Raw genomic sequence first — 19,254 nt, forward strand, 5'->3', positions numbered from 1 at the left:
TTATTTTTTAGAATGCTTTCAAGCTTATAAAAATCATGAAATAAATCAAGACGGCTGGCAATTCTAATCAGCATTCTAAAGCCATTGAATTTCAAAATAGTTCAGTGCTTCATGGCCCCTGAACAGTACAGTTCCACAAAAATAAAAGAGAAAGAATGAAAAGAATGTACCATTTAAAGATGCCGGGCACTTACAAAGCTTGCATCAGAAGGAAATGAAGATACAAATAAGTAATCTTAAAGGATATTTATGCATTAAATTACTTGTGTCTCTGGACACTTCATTAAACAGTCTGGATACGATGGTAGCTGGGGACCCGGGAGCCATTTTAACACATGCAGCACATACAAGGAGCATTCTGATTATAAGTGATGGAGTATAAAACGTTGCGGCCAGAAACCGATGACAAAGATCAAATGGAATGAGTTCAGCTTACAAATGAGAGCAGTGTCTTCCCACTGGTGCGATGCGACACGAGACCAGGACTTTGTTTTGCCCTTGACATTGCTGCCACTGCTCTCAATCCTGCAGTTAAGGATTTGCATCTTGATTTATTGTTTGACAGGACAGTGGGGAGTGCCCCAGCTGGTCCCCCGAGCCCTGGGTTGCAGCCGAGTGGGCCCGAAGGCGGCGGGTCGGTGAAGGCTGAGCCGTCCGTGGCTCCCTGCGCTACAGCAGCTCGCAGTTGCTAAGCAGCTGCACAGTCTCTGCCTGTGCTGAACGAGGGGAGCAGCACGGCTTCCCCTTGATCGCTGGAGAGGAGCCGGCAGCATGGAAACGGCAGCGGCGGCCATGGCAAAAGCGCTCCGTGGCTGGCCGGCTCACGCAGCCGCTGGCAAGAACGCTGGAGCGAGGAGAAGGGACACTCGGTGGAGCAGGGGGGGCAGGAGGGGCGGCAGAAGCCAGCATATGTGCACAGCAGAGGTTACAAAGACAGCAGATCCTGGCAGAGCGGGGGGCACACACCGAGGAGAAAGGAATGGGAGAGAGGCCAAAGGCACAGTTCAGAATTAAAAAAAAAAAAACAAACCAGGAGGAGAGTGTGGCATATGGAGAGGGGAAATAAAGCAGAACTTGCACAGCCTGTGAATAATTGAATAGAAAATACAGGAAGAGGGAAGGAGCTTGATTCGTTAGTGCCCTTCACCTTGTGGAGACAGCTACACCCTGGAAGAGGAGGTGTGGAATACAACAGCATCCTTCATGTTCCACAGTGAACTGTAGGTTTTACATTTCAACCCCTGCCATTTGTGGTTTTCTCCTTTCATTGCCCATGCCCTTTGTTCAGACTTGACTCCTGCAGGCTCTGCTCTTATCTTTGTCTACATTCTGAGTTATTTTTGAACTTGCTTTAGCTTTTTTTTCCCTTTCTTTTTTTTAGGTAAGTTTTAAATTAAAATACCTATTCCAGATATTTTAGTTGTTTTAACCTTCAAGAGGGCAGGCCATAGCTAGTTTCTAACTGAAATTAGTTTCCACTAAACCCTCACAGTTGTTGCTACATTTCTGCCTGTGTCTCTCCCGGGAGCTGCTGATGCAGGACAGGGCTCTCTGTGCTTCCTGACACCTTCCCCTGCTCATTGTCTTTCCCTCTCCCTGGGCAGTGCCTGGCAGCAGTCCGGAAGGACTCGCAGCGAGCAGCGTGCAGGAAGAGGTTCCTGTGGCAGTAAATTATCACAAGCGCCTGACATGGTGCATAAAGCGGAATGAAAAAAGTGTCACGAACATCTGCAGGGGGTTCTGACCACAAGGGATCCTTAGTTCCACCAGCACTGCCCACATGAAAAAGCACTTCATGGTGTGGGAGCCTAACGTGCAATTGGCTGTGGAATAGGAAATGCCAGTGGAGCTGGCAGGGAAGCAGGAAAGCTGGACATTCCTCTTCTCCAGGCTCAGGACTGAGGGGCACGGCCTGTACAGCAGGGTGGGGAGAGGAATTTAAGCTCGTGCAGCTGTTGCTCTGCTGTGACCAGCCCAGGCTTGCTTGGAGGCCTTTCAACTGAGAACACTTTTTCCCAGGTCCAAAATTGAGTCCTAAAAGGAAAACGGAGGTGCCCACTCAGACTTACAGTGGAAATTATTTGCTGTGGGTGCTGTGGGTGTAGTTCAAGCCAATAACATACTTGACAAATACACAGCCAGATGTGTTCTGTACTTAGAACATTTTTGTCTAAGGTGTCTGATTCATGGGGGTACTGTATTTGCTTCCTTCTTCCATTTGCCTGGAGCCCTTATCTTTGAATAGGCACTGTCTGTACTATTGTTAGACTCCCAAGACCATTAAAGGTCTTGGGGCACTGACATTTTACAAGCAGATCCAGCTGCCATTCACACAGGGGCATTTTTAACCTTATGAGAGATCTAAGTTTAATTAGAACAGTTTTAACCAGGAAATCTCCCCAACTTAAGAAACCAGAGCTACTATGTTAATCCCAGTAAGCAATGAGGAACTTGACAATGCGCCTGTTGTTACTGGAGATTCAGGAAGGGTGAGATGTGTGTAGGAAGGGTGAAATGCACAGGAAATGTGCCATCAAGGCCAGAGGTGTGGAGCAGGGCAGGGCAGTGGTGTGGAGCAGGGCAGGGCAGTGTGCCAGACCCAGCACTGAGACCTTGTTGCTCTCTGTGCCTGCCCTCACCACCCCGCACCACTGCTTGAACACCTTCCTGATCCGCTCTGGTGACTCTCAGTGAGGACATCCAGCCAAGCCACTCTGCACTGTCAGCCCAACCAGCTCCCACAAACCAGGCACAGGCCAAGAGTCACAGCTGTAAAGCAAACATCACTCAATTACAACCTGGTTTTATTTCCAGAGCCTCAAGTTATTAATTAACCTGCTCTGAGCATTGCTGTTCCTGTCAGGGTTTGCTCTGGCCAGGTTATGGGTGCTCTCAGATCTGAGAAATATTCAGTCTGGGCCTGTGCTCTGCCTGGCCATGCTCTGAGAAGCCACAAGCTCCTCTGGCTCCTGCCAAACTTCCAGTTCTATGAATGAGCATCTTGCCAGCCAGACAACGACAGAGCAAGCACTTCCCGCTTAGCTTTACCCATACATCCAGCACTCCGCAAAAAACAGGCAGAAATTTTGGTGTTCCCCATATAGAGGATTTTATCATCTCTTCAGTCTGCCATTGCTGCCTTCCTGTGGGAAGTTTGCACAGATATCAGAGGGGAGGATGCTAATGTCATGTTAATGTCAGTGCTGTGCGTTACTCAGCAGAAACATGGCCCTGTTTCATGCACAGCCCATTCTCTTATAGCCTACTTCACCCTCTTTTATTCTATGAGCATTCCCAGTTTCCCCACATCCTTGTCCAAAAGGTTTGAGAGCTTCCTGCCTGGGCCAGGTGCAAGAGTGCAGGAATGAAGTGTTGATCAATGCCTGACTCATGACTCTGTAAAACACACACTTGTTCAGGCCACACTGTAGCTCACATAGTGAAAAGCATATTTAAGAAGCCAAACCTGGGTTCATTTAAACTTGAGGTTCTCTACAGCCACACAAAAAAAGTACTAGTCCACATATTTCAGGTTTAGAGGAGTCTTCCAACAGAATTTTGGGGAGTGTAACCCAGATTTGGCAATCCACAGTTGACTCACCCACTCCATATTAATCCCTCCTGTGTAAGCTAAAGCAGCTGAATGCAACTCCTCCCCTGGTGCTGTGGTCATCTTAATTAACACACACTCCTCTTGGAGTGAACTAGCAAGTACATTAAAAGAAAATATCTCTATCCACAAGGAATTACATAATTTGGGAATGAGAGAGGGGAAAAGCGATCTGAAGGAAGCAGATACTGCAGAGAGTGCTCCAATTTTGAAAAAAATAACATCTTCGTGCTTTCTGGGTTAGGTGGAATGTTGGGTAATGAAAACACAGAAAGGCCTAAGGGATTTTAGAGGTTATACTAAAGGGATTGGTTGGATACTGGCTAAGAACACATTGTGTTGCAAGCAAAGCTGTTTGAAGCCCTTTTCCCTAAATTTCCCCAAATTACTTCCTGATGTGTTCTCTGCTGCAGATCTGGATGCAGAGGAGCATCTGATGGTGACTAATTTCACACAGATCTGTAGCAGAGCCCTGATCTCTGTCAGCCATGAGCAAGGCTGTGCCTCACTCCTGAAGCTGCTGTTTCTGCCTGTTCCCATGGCAAAACCAAGCCCAGCTCCCAAGGCAAACACAACTGCAGATCTCACCTGAAACAAGGTGTTCTGAATCCCTCTCTCTACACCAAACCCCCAGATTGCCTTCCCAGCACAGAGGCAGGGGATGAGATCCAGCATTGCTGTGATAGCTCTGCCAGCCTGTGGTGACAAATTCCTGCCCGTGGCTGAGCACATCTGGGAGACACATCCCCAGATCTGTGGGGGCAGAGCTGTGGAGGTGTTGGCAGACACCTGTTCATGTCATGTTTTTCAGAGATCACTCATTGTGTTTGATGTTCCAGAAAAGAATAGGATGATCCTAACCTTGTGTTACCCATTTTTCACATCAGAATTTTGCTTGAGAGTTCACGCTTTAGTGAGCAACAGAAACTTGAAACTGCCTCCAAGCACCTACTGTATCAAGATGAGATGTCACCACGTTGATTTACTTCAGGTTTGTAAAACGGGGTGGTTTTCCCCCACAACTGCAAAGCCAAGAGCTCAGTTTCTAATGAAAGATGAAATTCAAAATACAGCACGTTGGCCATGAGTGTATCAGGTAGGTCATATTTGGCCCACACAGTTGGCACCCCTGATTTAAAGAAATACCAGAGAAATAGCCAAGAAACAGTTTGTGTTCCCTATAAATAGTTGCTCACCAGGTAGTCGTGTGTGGTTTATGAATAAAGTTTGTCCAAACTACCTCCGAGTGCCTGAATATTCTCTGCCTGATTTTGCTGAGTTGTGTGTCTTAATTTGTCTCACACCTCCCCTTGCAGACCCTTGTCCTGTTTTCTTTCCCAACCCTCTGAACTCCCTGGTAGCATTTGGACAGATTTTACTTAGAGTTTATCCAAAGATTTCTGCACTGATTTAGTGCAGGGGCTACTTGAGCCAAGTGAAACAGGAACTATTTCTAAGGCATGAAAAGGCAGAAAGGAAATTTTCTTATTGAAATATAATTTTTCCCTATTACTTAATAGTCTGGAAAGTTAATGCTTTTCTGGCAGCACCTCCAACTGGGAAAAAATATGGTTCCTACTCAGCCAAACAACAATGTAAAAATGTTTTAGGTTGGGTTAAACGTCTCGGAGATTGGCAGGTGTCACAGCCACCTTGCCTTCAGTGAAAAAGGCAATTGAGAGCCCTTGTGGAACAAGGGATTTACATCAGTAGGAGCTACTACACAAAAAACCAGGCACATGGCAAGGTTTGAATAGATGGTGAATCATGTGGCCCAAGGGATTTTTCGGGGTGGGGGCATGTGTGTAAAATATCAGGCCATGAGGAGCAGATGGTTGAGCTCTGCATGTGTGAGAGGAACAGCGAGAAACACTGCAGAAACGGAGACTGAGAAGCAGCTGAAAGTCAAGGACACTGGGGAGCTTTGATTTTGGAAATTTTATGGAGGTTTTAGTGAGGCTCAGAGCAGTGTTGGCACTGTGAGCAAAAGCACAACTGAAAACCAGTTTTGTTCATTTGTTCTGTAAACAGGAGGAATCACTTTGAGTAGTATACACCTGCTTTGTCATAGGCTTCTCCTCTCACACTGATTCTGTTCACCAGAACTTCGTGCTGTGTGCAGGGATAGTTCAGCTCTCCCACATCATAATTCCCCCTTCCTTCTGTGCCCTGTCCATAATAAATTCTGTGGGGCAGAGACTCCCTCAGTAAGAGTCTGTGTGCACGTGACAAGCCATTGTTGGCCTTGTACAACATCTGAGATTTATCAGAGATTCGCTTGACTTACTTGGTAAATCCCATTCCTTAGGGTCTGTCTTTCTTATTGTGAATTTTTCAAGGCGTTGCTCTTGCTCAGTACATGCTGGAGTGGGACTTCATAGCTGAAAACACAAATAATTAATGTCACTGGTAATGTTAAAAAATAAATATTTAAGGCTCTGTCTTGTTATGCACTTTCTTAACTAAGTTTATGAATATTCCCTTGGACATAAGTGGGGTTTGTTTTTATGTTGAAGTCTTTGTAAACTGGGAAGAAAAAAAAAAAGTGTATTTCAAAAACATAGTTCTGATGACAATAAGGAAGAACAGGTCCCCATTCTTGTCCAGTTTGTGTTACCAAATAAACTAACAATAGGAGTATGCAGCAGATGGTGTGTGCAAACAATATTGAACCTAATCTCCGAGTCTTTTCTTGGGTGATTTCATAACTAACCTGAATTACCCATCAATACCATCCAGAGTGTTAATGCATCTTTTGAAAATCACAAACTCCCAGCAGTTTTCCTAAGCAGTGTGCTAACCTTTCACTCCTTCCTAACTTTTTCCTTGGTGATCATGAAGCAACAAACCGGCACCGAGATTAGAGCGCGGATATTTTCCACAGCCCACTAATGCCCTGGCTTGGTTGTGCTCACTGAGAATCTCCACACACACATTGACCCCTGAGCTGCAGATGTGTAAGCTTTTGATGAAAAAACTTGTGCCAAAATCAATATACAGGCCAAGACTGAACTAGAGAAAGACACTTGCAATTAGTAATGATCATATTTGAATTTCGGTAATAGAGGGTTGAATCTTCTTCCATTTAAATCAGTGGCACAATTCCATTTTAGATTTTGCTTTTTTTGGAGTCAGCAAAATAGGCTCAGCTTTTGCCCAAACCCAAATGACATGCCTAAAGCCATGTATAGCTGCAAATTAAAATTAAGTACCTGAGACACTGAAATATTGTATTTCATCCATAGTAAGACAAGTAGAACATCCATTACTTAAAAATAATCTTTGGAGTGTTTACAGTTGTATTTGTAATCTGCTTATTTTTTGTTGTTTCATCTCAAATCTAAAGGTGTACAAATCTAAAAGTTTCTTTAATTATAGAATGTCCAAGGAGAGAGAGCTGTGAGAAATGTAAAGATTGTTTTGTGAGACTTGGAAAAAAAACCCCCAAAAACAAAAAGAAAAAGCGAAACTTCACAAATTAATAATGAACCACGAAATACTTTTATCCCCCCAAAATCCCCTTTATGGAAATAATTGACTTGGAAAAAAACCCCTGATTTCTTCAGTTACAGGATGACTGTTAACTCTAGCTGCTGGTTATATCATACATAGTGTGATACTGGGTTTGAGCCAGGTCCAAATAAATCATTTTAGGATAAAACAAATTCTTTCCTGGCCCATCCATTCCTGTGCCATTGGAATGCTATCAGCCATTACACTGGACAGGAGCTGATGGCTTTTCCTGTGTTCCAGATAAGATTTATAAGACTGTGGCTCATAAAGCATTTTTTTGACAATTTCTTTGTGCTCGCATCAACTTTTTCCATAGGAAAAGGTGAATTTTAAGTAGGTGTGAATTTAACCACTTTTTTATTGTCATAATTTGAGTTGTATGACACTATGTTAAGTATTACTGGTCCTTCTTATCTATTGCAGAAATATCCTTTTCTAGCTTTTTGTTTGCCCTGTGCACAAAGCAGGATCCTCCTTGCCCGAGTGCAGTGGTGTTTGTATTGGGTCTGGAAGGCCATCTAGTGACACAACTGCGCAGGGGAAAATGAAAAGCCTCACTCGAACTGTGGTTTGGGGTTTTTTTCCTTAGTTGGATTAAACGGTCTTGCTACACCCCAGCATGTCCTTAGGGGATTGTTGCTTTTTCCACAAGCGGGATCTAAAAAAAAATAAATTGAGGAAATTTTTATTTCTTATAAACAAACTTACTTAAGATAGAGAACACTGCTAATTCCTGCCAGCAAAGAAATATGCTTTTTTTTTTTTTTTTTGGGCTGAATGGTGGTAGATTTGCACCTGAGCAGGTCTGTCCAAAACTCAGTGTCACTCCCCTGACCTGTGCATTGGAACCAAACACAATCCAGCAGTTATAATCCCCTTCCAGAGCCAAACATACCTAACAGTTGTGATCTCCTGCGATCCGTGGTACCAAAAACGCCACATGGAAGCCTGGGACCACCACATCTCTGCAATTAAAATTAGAAATTCCAGTTATTTTAATTGCAGCTCACCTCGGGTGGCGAGCAGATGATGAGCAGAGCTGTCGGTTCTTTCCCGAGATAAATAAATCAGTGGAAAACAAGCAGTGAGTCACTGCCAGCAGCAAGGAGCCTTTCCGGGAGTGCCCCGGGGGTCTCTGCCTGCCCTCACGATGCCTGGCCCCGCTCTGCCCGCGGGCCCGGTCACACATCGGGAACGGGAGCGGTCCCTCAGCGCCGGCCGCTTGGCGGGAACCAGCAGGGCGCTGGAGGGGCTTCCTGTGGGAACAACTGGAACGGGAATAAATAAATGGGGATGGCGTGTGCGGGTGGAAGGGCAAAGGGACGCGGCCCGATGTTCCCGGGGGATGGAGCTTCGAGGGCTGCCCGGCGGGACGGGCGGGCGGAGCAGCCCCGGCGGGGCTGAGGGGACGCGGCGCTGAGGGGCCTTCCCGCCGTGACCCCGAGCGGCCGCAGCCTGCGGGAGGCCGCGGGCCGGCGATGAGGCCGCGGGTCCGGGAGAGGCTCCCCCAGTGTCCGGGGGGGCCCGGGCGGGGCCCCGTGGCACCTGAGGCGGCGGCGGCCGCGGCGCGGCCAATCCCCGGCGGGGCGCGGGCGGCTCTGCCCGCCCCGGGCGCGGAGGGGGAGCGGAGCCTCGTCCCGGCCGCGCTGCGCCCTCAGCGGGCCCGCTCCGCTCCCGCTCCATGGAAGCGGCCAACGGGGCCGTGCCCGAGGGCGCGGCGGAGCAGCCCCGCGGCCCCGCGGCCGCCCCGTCGGGCAGGAAGGAGGTGAAGGTGGTGATCGTGGGCGACGGAGGCTGCGGGAAGACGTCGCTGCTGATGGTGTACGCCAAGGGCTCCTTCCCCGAGGTGAGGGGCTGCCACCCCCGCGGGGCTGGGGGCCGCAGCCGGGGCCGGCCCCAGCGCTTGGGCTTCTCCAGCGCCGCTTCTCACAGTCACTGAGTCCGTTGAGGTTGGAAAAGGCCTCTGAGGTCATCGAGATCCTTCTCCCTTTGCAGCAATACGCGCCCTCTGTTTTTGAGAAGTACACAACGAGTGTGACGGTGGGGAAGAAGGAGGTCACCCTGAACCTGTACGACACCGCAGGTAAGGGGTTCCACTTTCCACAGGAGGGGCAGCTCCTGTGCGGCCACTGCGATGGCAGCACTCGGGGACATTGGCCTGGGACCGTGCCCAAACCCGGCCCAGCCTTTCGTAACTTCAGGCAAATAAGCAGAAACTGTAAAGTGTTGCTCCTGTGAGCACACGCACCCCCGTTTCTGTTCCAGCAGATTTTTCAGTGTCAGTTTAAATCAGCCCAATATCTGGAGACTGTAAAGTTGGACAGGTTTTCAAATTGCTTCTCTACCAGCATAGTTTAACCATAGCATTGCAGGTAAGACTGCTAGATAGGAAAGTACAAACAAACCAACCAGGATTACTTGTTGAACATCAATGTGCTTTCCAGAAAAAAAAAAGAATTGATTGTCTAATTGCAGTTCTCGTCATCGACTCATTCATTATCTTAACAACCCAATTAATTCAGAAACATCAAATAGCAACCATATCTGGAAGTATTAAAACCCAATTCCCAGATGCAAAGCATAATACAATCAACCAGGAAAAGATTTTAATCTGCTGCCATGTGTGATTGAATAGGGAAGGATAAAAAGGCTGGTTTGTGTTCAAAATCAAAAGGCCGTGGCAGTAAAAGTTATTTGAAAATGCTGATAGTTGTTCAGGTTCATTTGAAGAACTTGTGAAATGGTTTGTGTTCAACTTCACTCAAAGTTCTGTTATCCAGCTGCTTTCCTAAATGAACCCTAAAATTGACACGCGCTTGGTTTCAGCTCAGTGTAAATCATCTGTTTCAGTTCAACCTGTGGAGTTGTTCCAAATTTACACCAAGACAAATAAGAACCAAATGCAGTCCAGTCATTTTTAATAGTAATAAAACACACTTACCTTCTTGTATACTGCAAGTGATAGCTGAAAACATAATTTAAAAGACTTTTAATCTAAAAGTGAATCTCACTGCTAATTTTTGCTACAGCGTAGTAAGATCCTGAGCCAATTTGCCAATTTGTCAATATGTCTTCTTGTGTCAGTGTTACTGTTCTAAGTCTGTTTAGTTGGGATAACATACCTTCTACTGAATGGAAAGGGGTTTGGGTCTAAGTTTTAGAGGAAAAGAGAAGGACTGGAATCTGGTGTGAGCAACCAAAGAGGGATTTCCTTAATACAGGGTGTTGGCACCACGAGCCTGCCACTGCACTCATGATTTTTATGTTTATTTGCTCTCAGTGTGGATTTTTTTTGCCTGCCACATAGTTCCTAGCCCTCATTTACAGTCCCCGTGCCACACATTCCAGCATTTGGAGTCTCTTCCAGGCTGTAAGGAGCACGGGCTGGATCCAGAGATGGCAGTGGGCTGGGCAGGTCCAGCCTTGCAGCACTCCTTGAGCTCTCCTGAGCCTGGCAGCAGTGCACAGCTCCTTGTGTCTCAGAGCTCAGCTCTGCACCAGACCTGCAGCCCCCAGCAGCCCAGGGATGCTCACTGAGCTGATTGCAGCATCAGGACAGTTTGGGTGGGAAGGGACCTTTAACATGAACAAGGACATCTTTAACTAGATCAGGTTGCTCAGGGCCCTGTCCAAGCTGACCTTGGACGTTTTCATGAATAGAGCAGCCACAGCTTCTCTGGGCAGCCTGTGCCTCACTGTGAAAAAATTCTCCTTTATAACTATTGCAAATCTGCCCTCATTACCCCACATCCTGTAATTTCCCTGTTCATGCATACAACTATTAGTGTCTACCTTCCACATTGAATTCACAGCTGTAAAAACTGATTTGGACTAAAGCACTGTTCCGCTGAAGAACAGTGGGGTGTATTTCGTGTCTTGTGAGACACTTTGGGAATGGAGCTGCCATTGTTGGTGTGAAAAAGCAATTGCTTTCCATCTCTCATCTGGAAACTTTGAAACCCAACTTTTTTACCTCCCAAAACAGCACCATGGCCACAAGGCTACAAGTTTCTTGAGGCTGTTGACACTTGTCTCCTCCCTTCCTGTTAAATTTCATTTGCTTTCCATAAGACACAGCAAGAAAGAAAGCAGGGAGATTGTCACCTGGGTTAAGACATTTAATTGGGAGGGGGAAAACCTGAATTTTGGTTCTTTTTCAAAGCTGCTTACATAGTTTTATGTTACATATCTGTAAACTCTGTTAAACTCTAATTCAAGTGGCTTTTCAGCCTCTTTCTGTAACTGAAAGTTTTGCTGGAGGAAGGACTCACTTGAGCACACATTTTAATCTCATCCGGTTTTTAATAGCACAAAACTGATGTTGAGTTCCTTAAGGGTTAGACTAAGACCAAGAGTTGTGCGTTTTTAGGATCTTGCTTGGAGCAACAATAAATAGAGCTGGGTGTACTTTAGCATCATGGAAAGGTAAAGGACAGGTTCAGCTCCATGGGCTGTTTAAAGCTGGAAGGATTCTTTGTTTTGTCAAGTCCTGTGCAGCTCAAACATTTGATCTTGCCCTACTTACTGAGGGAGGAGGACACAAATAAAAAGCTTAAGAAACAAACGTTTCAAGATACAAAAGGTATTCTTTTCTTGACAAGAATTTTGGTAACAAATGAACTTAATGGATTAGCCTAAAATGTACCAGAAAAATATTTTTGGTGAGCGTTTTGTACTGTGATACTCTGTCTTCCTGCTCAAACACTTCTTGCTGTTGCAGGAAGTTGGTGGTACACATATGCAACATGTAAAGGCTTTGTAACATCACTTGTCTGGTCTGCAAGCAGCCTCTGCAGCTGCTTTTTCAATGAAAAGTTTCCGCTTCCAGCTGTGACAGAGGCAAAGGCACTGAGAGGTAAATGAACTGTAGTTTTTCCATGCCGAGGGGGCAGTGTTGGTGCCCTAGGTGCAGTTCAGACACGAGGCTCAATTCCTGGTGCAGCAGTTTCTCAGAGCAGAGAGCAGAGCGCTGCTGGGCTGGGGAGGAAGTAATGCCTCATCATTGTGGGTGCTTGCTCTGCCTGACAGGAAGCACATGCAAAGCTTCCAGAGAGGTTTTTCAGGTCTCTGATGACAGAAGCACAAGGTCTTCAGAGAAATTTTAAAAGCCAGCGAATGCAAGAATAATTTCTCATAACTTTGACAGGAAAGTCATGCCTGAGTAAGACAAAACCCCCAATTTTTTAATTGATATGTGCCCTTCCTGCCCCAAGTGTCCTCTTCTACCAGTTTTCTTCCTGCCAAGAATGTCCATTCCCCAGTTTGTTTTAAACTGAATAGGGAAAAAGCACAGCTGTCAAGCAGGCTGGCACTTCTTTGGTGGTGGATGGGCAAAGGGGCGAGGAAGAGCAGACAGAGGTGAGCATGCATATGAGACTGAGACCTGTGGTTTCACTTCTCCTGTTCACCCTCAGCCACCACCAGAGCCCCTCCCCACCACAGGGCCTGACTGCCGTCATGTGGTTACACAGCATCTCCCAGAGGCACGCAGGATGGGAGCTTGGCAGAGAATTAGCAAATTTTAGGTGAATTCAGTTGGGTGGAGTTTTTTCTTTAAAAAACCCCGAAGTCTTTGTTGGTACAATGAATTGAGGAAGACAGAGGGGTCACAGATGTGCTCACACGCAGGCAGATACTTAACCAACTCCTCCACAGCATGTTTTGTGTTAACTGGGGAAAGAAAAGAGCTACCTGTGTTTGAGGAAGCACACACAGAGCATTGCATAGACATTCAGTTACTGCTTAGGTTCACCTCTGTTCCTCCTTTCTAAAACTCTTAGTAAAAAGACCTAAATCTGTGCCAAATTAGCTCTGACCACAGACTGAACAGCTTTACAGAGAAAAAAAGTCTCCCAGGCCCTTTCTTGCATTACACCAGCAGCACTTGAGGACAGGGGGTGAAAGGGATTGTTTTCAGAGAGGGGGATGTCTATGTTTAGATACAGCTTGATCTGGGTCCCGTTACATCCTCAGCAGCTGAGGAGCTGCATTTGAGCTTCTAAAGAGCAGCTTCCTCCTCCTTCCCTGTGAGTGCTGCAACCATCCGACTGTAACACAGGTTAAGCAATTGCCATCTCACCTTCCCCTTCTGCTCTCAGCACCCCACCCTGTTCTGCACTCTGTATCCAACATTCCAAATGCACATGGAGCTGTGTTTTACACAGCATTTTCTCATGCATTTGTTGTTTGCTTTAAACCCATAACTGCAAATGGATTTGAAGATGAAGGAGCAGTTCACCAGGGCATATCTAGTTTTTGACCTGCAATACAACATATTGTGTCACATAATTAAAGACACTTTTTCTGTTATCCCATCCAAGAGAGTGTGCATTTAGAGGTTTGTTCAGATTCCAAGCAAATAAACATGTTTCTCCCAAAGGGACAGCCCTGTCTGCCTCACCAATTGCCAACAACAACTTGGAGGACCTTTTAATTTTATAAGTTATGTTGTTAGAAACTCAGAGGCCTGAACTTCAACAAGGAAAACTTTACACAGCACTAGAGGAAGTTAGGAGGGAAAAAAAGTTTGGCACCTGATGTATTTAATGTATTTAAGGGATTAGCTCAGCAACAAAATGGCAAATCAGTTGCAAACAAGTAGATGGTTTGGGAGAGTAAGAAGGGATAAGCAGTACAATCTTTGTTCTGAATGTTTATACAACATGCATAATTTTGTCAATTGTGTATTATTTCTGGATTAAACCCGGAGATATCAATCCCTCTTTGTTCTGCACCTCCCCACAGAGCCCATGGCTGTTGTGGAAGCTCAAATACAAAATGGTCCAAGTCCAAGATTCCCATTGTACAAACATCTCAGGCAAATTGAGTGATGGCTTATCCAGCAGGGATTGCCTTGGAATAAAATGTATCTCAACCAATCATTAAACCTAGAAAGGGAGAAAAATATTGTAGTATTATTGGCCTTCTAGTGTCTGCAGTTCTTCAGACTGGAGACAAAAATGTTGGCAAGTGATGAGTACATGACTTTGGACTGAGGCAGGTGCCAGAGCAGGAATTGTGGCTGTAAAGTTGGGGCACACTGAAATTTTCTGCATTCCTTCATTTGAAATATCAACATGAAGATTTGAGATGTGGAACTTCCCTGTAGGGCAGTTCCTGCTCTGTGTGTGGATTGTGGTGATAGTGGGAAGGACCAGCATTCCCAGTTCTCCTTGTGGAAATTCTGTACATCACAGACACGTGCCTGATTCCAGCATTCAGATGACTAATACACCTTCTAAAGACTGCTTGAATCGTGCTTTCTTCCTTATTAAATGAAAAAGATTGGGTTTTTTTCCTGAGCTGCCAGCTGAATCTGGGAATTACTGCTTTCTTGAATTTAATCTTTAAAGCAAGACACCTTCAGACCCTGGCACGGTGATTACTGTAAGGGGAAGGGTACAGGTCTGAAGCAAATCAGCTTCCTCTTGTCACATCACGTGCTAGAATATCCCTAATCAGAAGTATGACAAATCCCCTGCTTTTCCAGAATTCAGCAGAATTCCCTTAAATCTGCTGCGGAGTCCTGCTTCAAAGGCCAGTTAAGCCTGGCTCATGCTGCAGCATGGTTTGTACAATCCTGTGCGTAATCTCTGCTTCCTCTCAGCCCACCAGGCTGGGAAAAGCAAGTTTGCCACTAAGGTTTCTGCTTCACCATCCCTGTCTAGGAAATACAGTTTCTCCTCACAGCATCACATGTGCAAATGATTATAGGGACTGCCACTGTCAAACTGAAAATATTTTATAATAATTATCACATTCCTCTTGATGACTTTATTTTTGAGGAGCAACTTGGCAGTCGGTGTTTAGAATTGCTTCTAAGTCCTCAGCATGTGGACAAAGCAGGCTTTTTATTAAAACCTGCCAAGGATGTGTTCTGTATTCTAAACCATCCATTTTGTTAGTGGGGGGGAATCTGCTGTACTCAAGGGAAGGAATTTAACAAGTAGGAAATTATAGTACCATTGTTCTTGATCTCCAGTATGTGTCTGTACATATCCCCATGGTTCTGCTTGCTCAGGACTGAGATTTCTTCATCCAAACCACGCTGTGTGTTTCAGGGCAGGAGGACTACGATCGGCTCCGGCCACTTTCTTACCAGAACACCAATGTCGTTTTAATTTGTTACGATGTCATGAACCCCACTAGCTATGATAATGTAGCAGCCAAGGTAAGAGATTTCTAAATGAATTACACATGCCTGATATATGACAAGACGTCAGATTAGAAATGCTGGTGCTTTTAGTGTCCTGTACCCTGGGTGTGTAGAGGCCCAGATCACTCATCCTGCGCTGAGCTGCAGGTCACAGACCTTAGACCTGGGGCTCACCTCTCCATGGCTCCTAAGTGCTCAGGACCGGGGCTGACTCTCACTAAAGAGATCAAACACCAGCAATTAAATCACTGCTTTATCTGCAGCAATGTCACACGGCCAACATTGCACATCTTAGAGTCAAGACTGCTTCCATCACATGTGTATTTATTTGCAGGGGAGAGATGAGAGCAACCACTTCTCTGTGCTGGGATTTCTGTAACATTCCAAAGCATTCTTGGACACAGCACCAGGAAAACAAAGCAGGACTTAGTCCAAATTCTGTTTTGAAATGTGACTTTAGAAGAGCTCCTCAGAATTTAAACAGATGGTAAATAAACATTTTGGCATAGAGACAGATGCCACTATGTTTTTATAAAGCAGCTGACTTTGGGTAGGACTTTTAAACATTTTTGGGATGTAAATAGTGCATGCTGGCCCCCCTCACTAGACTAACTCCAAAACTCTGAAATTGCAACTTATATTAAATGCTGCTTGGCTGCATTGTTTTGATTTCAGGAAACAAAAACAAAACTTTTACATCTGGTTTTTATTTTGTCGTTTCTCCCCGCAGTGGTATCCTGAAGTGAATCACTTCTGCCGGGGTGTCCCGCTCGTGCTGATCGGCTGCAAGACCGACCTTCGGAAGGACAAGGAGCAGCTGCGCAAGCTCAGGGCTGCCAGGCAGGAGCCCATCACCTACAACCAGGTAAACTTCAGTGTTTCTGCAGTGCTGGCCTCTTGGCAGGGGATAAAGCACATGATGGCATTGCTCCTCACAGGTGTGATCACAGACACTGCAAAATTAGGTGATCCAGATAAAGAAATTGTTGACAGCACTAACAGAGCTTTCTTTAAGTTGTTTTTGGAAGTGGTCAAATCACCACCCATTTTTAATGCCAAAGTAAAGAGAAATATGAGCAGTTTTAAAGGACACGACTGTCTGCCTTCTGTGCTAATGACACCTCATTCTTCTTTCACAGCTGGGTTATTGCTGTTACAAGTTTGGAAGCCTTAACAAGTTTGCTGGACTTCTTCATAATTGTTATTAGCTTACATTGCAGCCATCACTGGTGCTTTGATCAGTACTGTGATAAAGGCTGGAGATGTTAGGAAACCCATTCCAGTATGACCATTCTAAAATAAATGTGTTTTGCAAATCCCACTTAAAAATAAATCCTTTCAAGGCCAACAGCAAGAACATCTGCAAGGTTTCTCTGACATGAGAGACTGTTCTTTGAAGTCTCTAAAGTAATCTTAGGAAAACTACATATTATCAGTATCTCTAAGTATTATGAAGCAGTTAGATTTATGAGTAGTGTTATGTCATTGCCATAGCTGTCCTAGGTACAGGAGAAACAGTGATGGAACAGCTTGTCCCATGTCACACAAGGCCTTTCTGCTCTGGTCCTCCAATTTTTACTTTTCTTTTTTCTAAACTACAAAGCCATCCTTCTCCTCTCACCTCAGATCAAGAACAGCAGCTTTCAAACTGAGACACACGTCCAGGGAACAGGGTCAAGTGCAATCCAACCTTGAGTGAATCACCACTTCTTCTAAACAGCAGGAAAATAAACTGCAACTGCATCAGCACAAAACCATGCTGGGCCTTTTAGTTTGTCTCCCTTGCACACAAGATGATGTCCCAGCCTATCACTGTGAACAGTTGCAGATTGTGCCTTGTTTGCATGAATAAATCCCTTCATCATCTTCACGTGAGAGGTTCCAGGCAAGCAACAGACACTTCTGGCCAGTCTGCTGAGGCCTCATGCAGTTCAACTCAAGGACCTACGTGTTACACAAACTTTGTCTCCTATGTGAGCTCTCCCACTTGGTTTTTCCTCCCTGAAATATGCTCTACCTCAGTTTTTTTACAGCTGATGGCACCTTGGGCCACACGACGTGATGCTTCCCATGCCAGGCACAGAGGATCTGAGCAGTATCTGCCACCACTGCAGCTTGCAAACAACTGGAAGGAGACAAACTGCTTAAATATGAAGAAACACCCCCCCAGTAAAAGCCCAAGTGACCCCACTCACAGAGATTAAAATGAATAATTGCAGAGTCTGTGAGCCATGGGTCACAGACCTGGAATTCACAGTAAAAGGCTCACGAGCATTCAAACCTGGGGGCTGGCTCTGCAGGGACAATAAAAGGATCACAAGTAAGAAATCACTGTGCTTTGTCTGTAGTGATTTCACACCACCAGCATTGCATGGAAATATTTTAGAGTCAAGCCTGTTCCCATTGCATGGCTGAGAAATGCAGGCACCCGTTTGTTTTTATGAGGATTTTGGCTGAGCCCTTGTGATGTTTCAAAGCAAAAGTCGAAGTTCCTGCATGTGCACCAGCAAAACAAGGCAAGGCATCAATGCAGATCCTGTTCTTGCATGTGACATTCATTACTAAAGGTGACACCACAGAATAGTTAAGGTCAGGCCTGAAAAAAATACCACCATGTAGACATCTTATCCTCACTTAAGTACCTACCTCAGCATTTAGTTTAAAGAAATTCAATACCGGGAATATTTTTGTGCTATCAGGACTCTGCATCTCAAGAGTCTCTAATGCTCTGAACTCTTAGGCCAGGCTTTGGTTCAGCATAGTGGAAAAACACCAAGTTTATTTACAGTGCTTCAATTTCTTACCAATGCCACTCGCACTCTAGCACTGCACTCAGAGGCAGCTTCTTTCTTCATGATTGCAAAGATATACAAATAATTCCTTTTCTTCCCAACTCACCTTCCTTCACTCATCACCAAAATGACATATTTTCTTACCTTTTTGTTCTTTCAGGGTGAGGCGGCTTGCAGGGAGATTAATGCACAAATTTACCTGGAATGCTCAGCAAAATGTCGTGAGAACATAGAAAATGTTTTTAAAGAAGCCACAACCATTGCACTGAGTGCCATGAAGAAAGCCAAGGGCCACAGGAAACGGAAAGTATGCTCTGTGTTATGATCTGGACTGCACGAGAGCCAAGTGATTCAGATTTTATAAAAGTTTCACTTTAAAAACATTTTTTTAACATGTTTGTATTCCAAGGATAATTTTTATTTTAATTATTTTTAGTATTTTTGCACTTTTGTTACACTGTTCTCACGGAGTTTTCAAAGCTGTTTGTCACAGTTAACTCATGCTGTGTGCCTTCACCCATCTGGCTTTTGCTTCTGAGTGTGAGCAACTCACTATTTAAACTGCAATGAACAGCAACTGCTACTATGTAATTTAGTGTCGGGGTTTTTCTTCCTCTGCAAAATAATTGTGTCATGTTAGAGCTACAATTTACTGCCTTTTTCCAGTAGAAAACTCACATCTTTCAGGAGCAATGTTAAAGCAGCTCTTCAGGCAGAAGAAGAGACAGAAGAAGTTTTGTCGTAACATTTTCAAGTTAATTTGCTTGGTGGCAATGGCAGGAGGGGGCCTCAAGCTGCCCCCTGAGTGCAGATGGAACATCCACCACCTCCTGGAGCAGCTCTGCAGACCTGCACCTCAGAGTTCTTCAAGGCCTGCTGCTGGAATGGAAAGTGGCATTTATCAGTGGAAATACATCAGTTGCTCCAATTAAATAACGGAGTATCGTGGGAAACAGTTAATTTACAGCACTCAAATTTAAAAGTACTCCAAGCAGCTACTACGTGTTCTGTTAAGTCAGTCTTATGATAAACATTTACAGCCTATTTAATACAAGACAGATGCAAATCATGGTGCACACTGGAGGAAAAATTCATTCACTTGTGAAATCATCTCTGCTGGTATAAATTAAAATCTTCCTTTTTGTGATGAAGGTGTCAGTTGTCTAAGGATCAGGGAGGCTCCC

At 45.1% G+C, this 19,254-nt stretch overlaps 1 protein-coding gene and 1 long non-coding RNA gene across 2 annotated transcripts; one reads left to right on the forward strand and one right to left on the reverse strand.

The window, feature by feature from the left end:
• Nucleotides 1-565: 565 nt before the first annotated feature.
• On the reverse strand, nucleotides 566-8,570 carry LOC119707266. The gene is made up of 3 exons (XR_005258723.1): nucleotides 8,019-8,570; nucleotides 5,898-5,991; nucleotides 566-2,034 (listed from the first exon to the last, which is right to left on the reverse strand). It is a non-coding gene; the product is annotated as an uncharacterized LOC119707266 (long non-coding RNA).
• A 129-nt stretch (nucleotides 8,571-8,699) lies between these two features.
• On the forward strand, nucleotides 8,700-19,217 carry RHOF (ras homolog family member F, filopodia associated). The gene is made up of 5 exons (XM_038151943.1): nucleotides 8,700-8,969; nucleotides 9,119-9,206; nucleotides 15,184-15,293; nucleotides 16,009-16,143; nucleotides 18,231-19,217. Exons 1-5 carry the CDS (start codon nucleotides 8,805-8,807, stop codon nucleotides 18,393-18,395), a joined length of 663 nt encoding a protein of 220 aa, XP_038007871.1. The 5' UTR covers nucleotides 8,700-8,804; the 3' UTR covers nucleotides 18,396-19,217.
• The last annotated feature ends 37 nt before the right edge of the window (nucleotides 19,218-19,254 follow it).

The sequence above is a fragment of the Motacilla alba genome, chromosome 15 (genome assembly GCF_015832195.1).
Source record: "Motacilla alba alba isolate MOTALB_02 chromosome 15, Motacilla_alba_V1.0_pri, whole genome shotgun sequence".
NCBI classification, from domain to species: domain Eukaryota; kingdom Metazoa; phylum Chordata; class Aves; order Passeriformes; family Motacillidae; genus Motacilla; species Motacilla alba.

What these genes read in the sequence shown, in the direction of transcription:
- RHOF (XM_038151943.1), top strand. Translation starts at nt 8,805, where the DNA reads ATGGAAGCGGCCAACGGGGCCGTGCCCGAGGGCGCGGCGGAGCAGCCC. An exon ending in CCAAGGGCTCCTTCCCCGAG is followed by an intron (nt 8,970 to 9,118) that starts GTGAGGGGCTGC and finishes CTCCCTTTGCAG; the next exon opens with CAATACGCGCCCTCTGTTTT. An exon ending in AGCCCATCACCTACAACCAG is followed by an intron (nt 16,144 to 18,230) that starts GTAAACTTCAGT and finishes TTGTTCTTTCAG; the next exon opens with GGTGAGGCGGCTTGCAGGGA.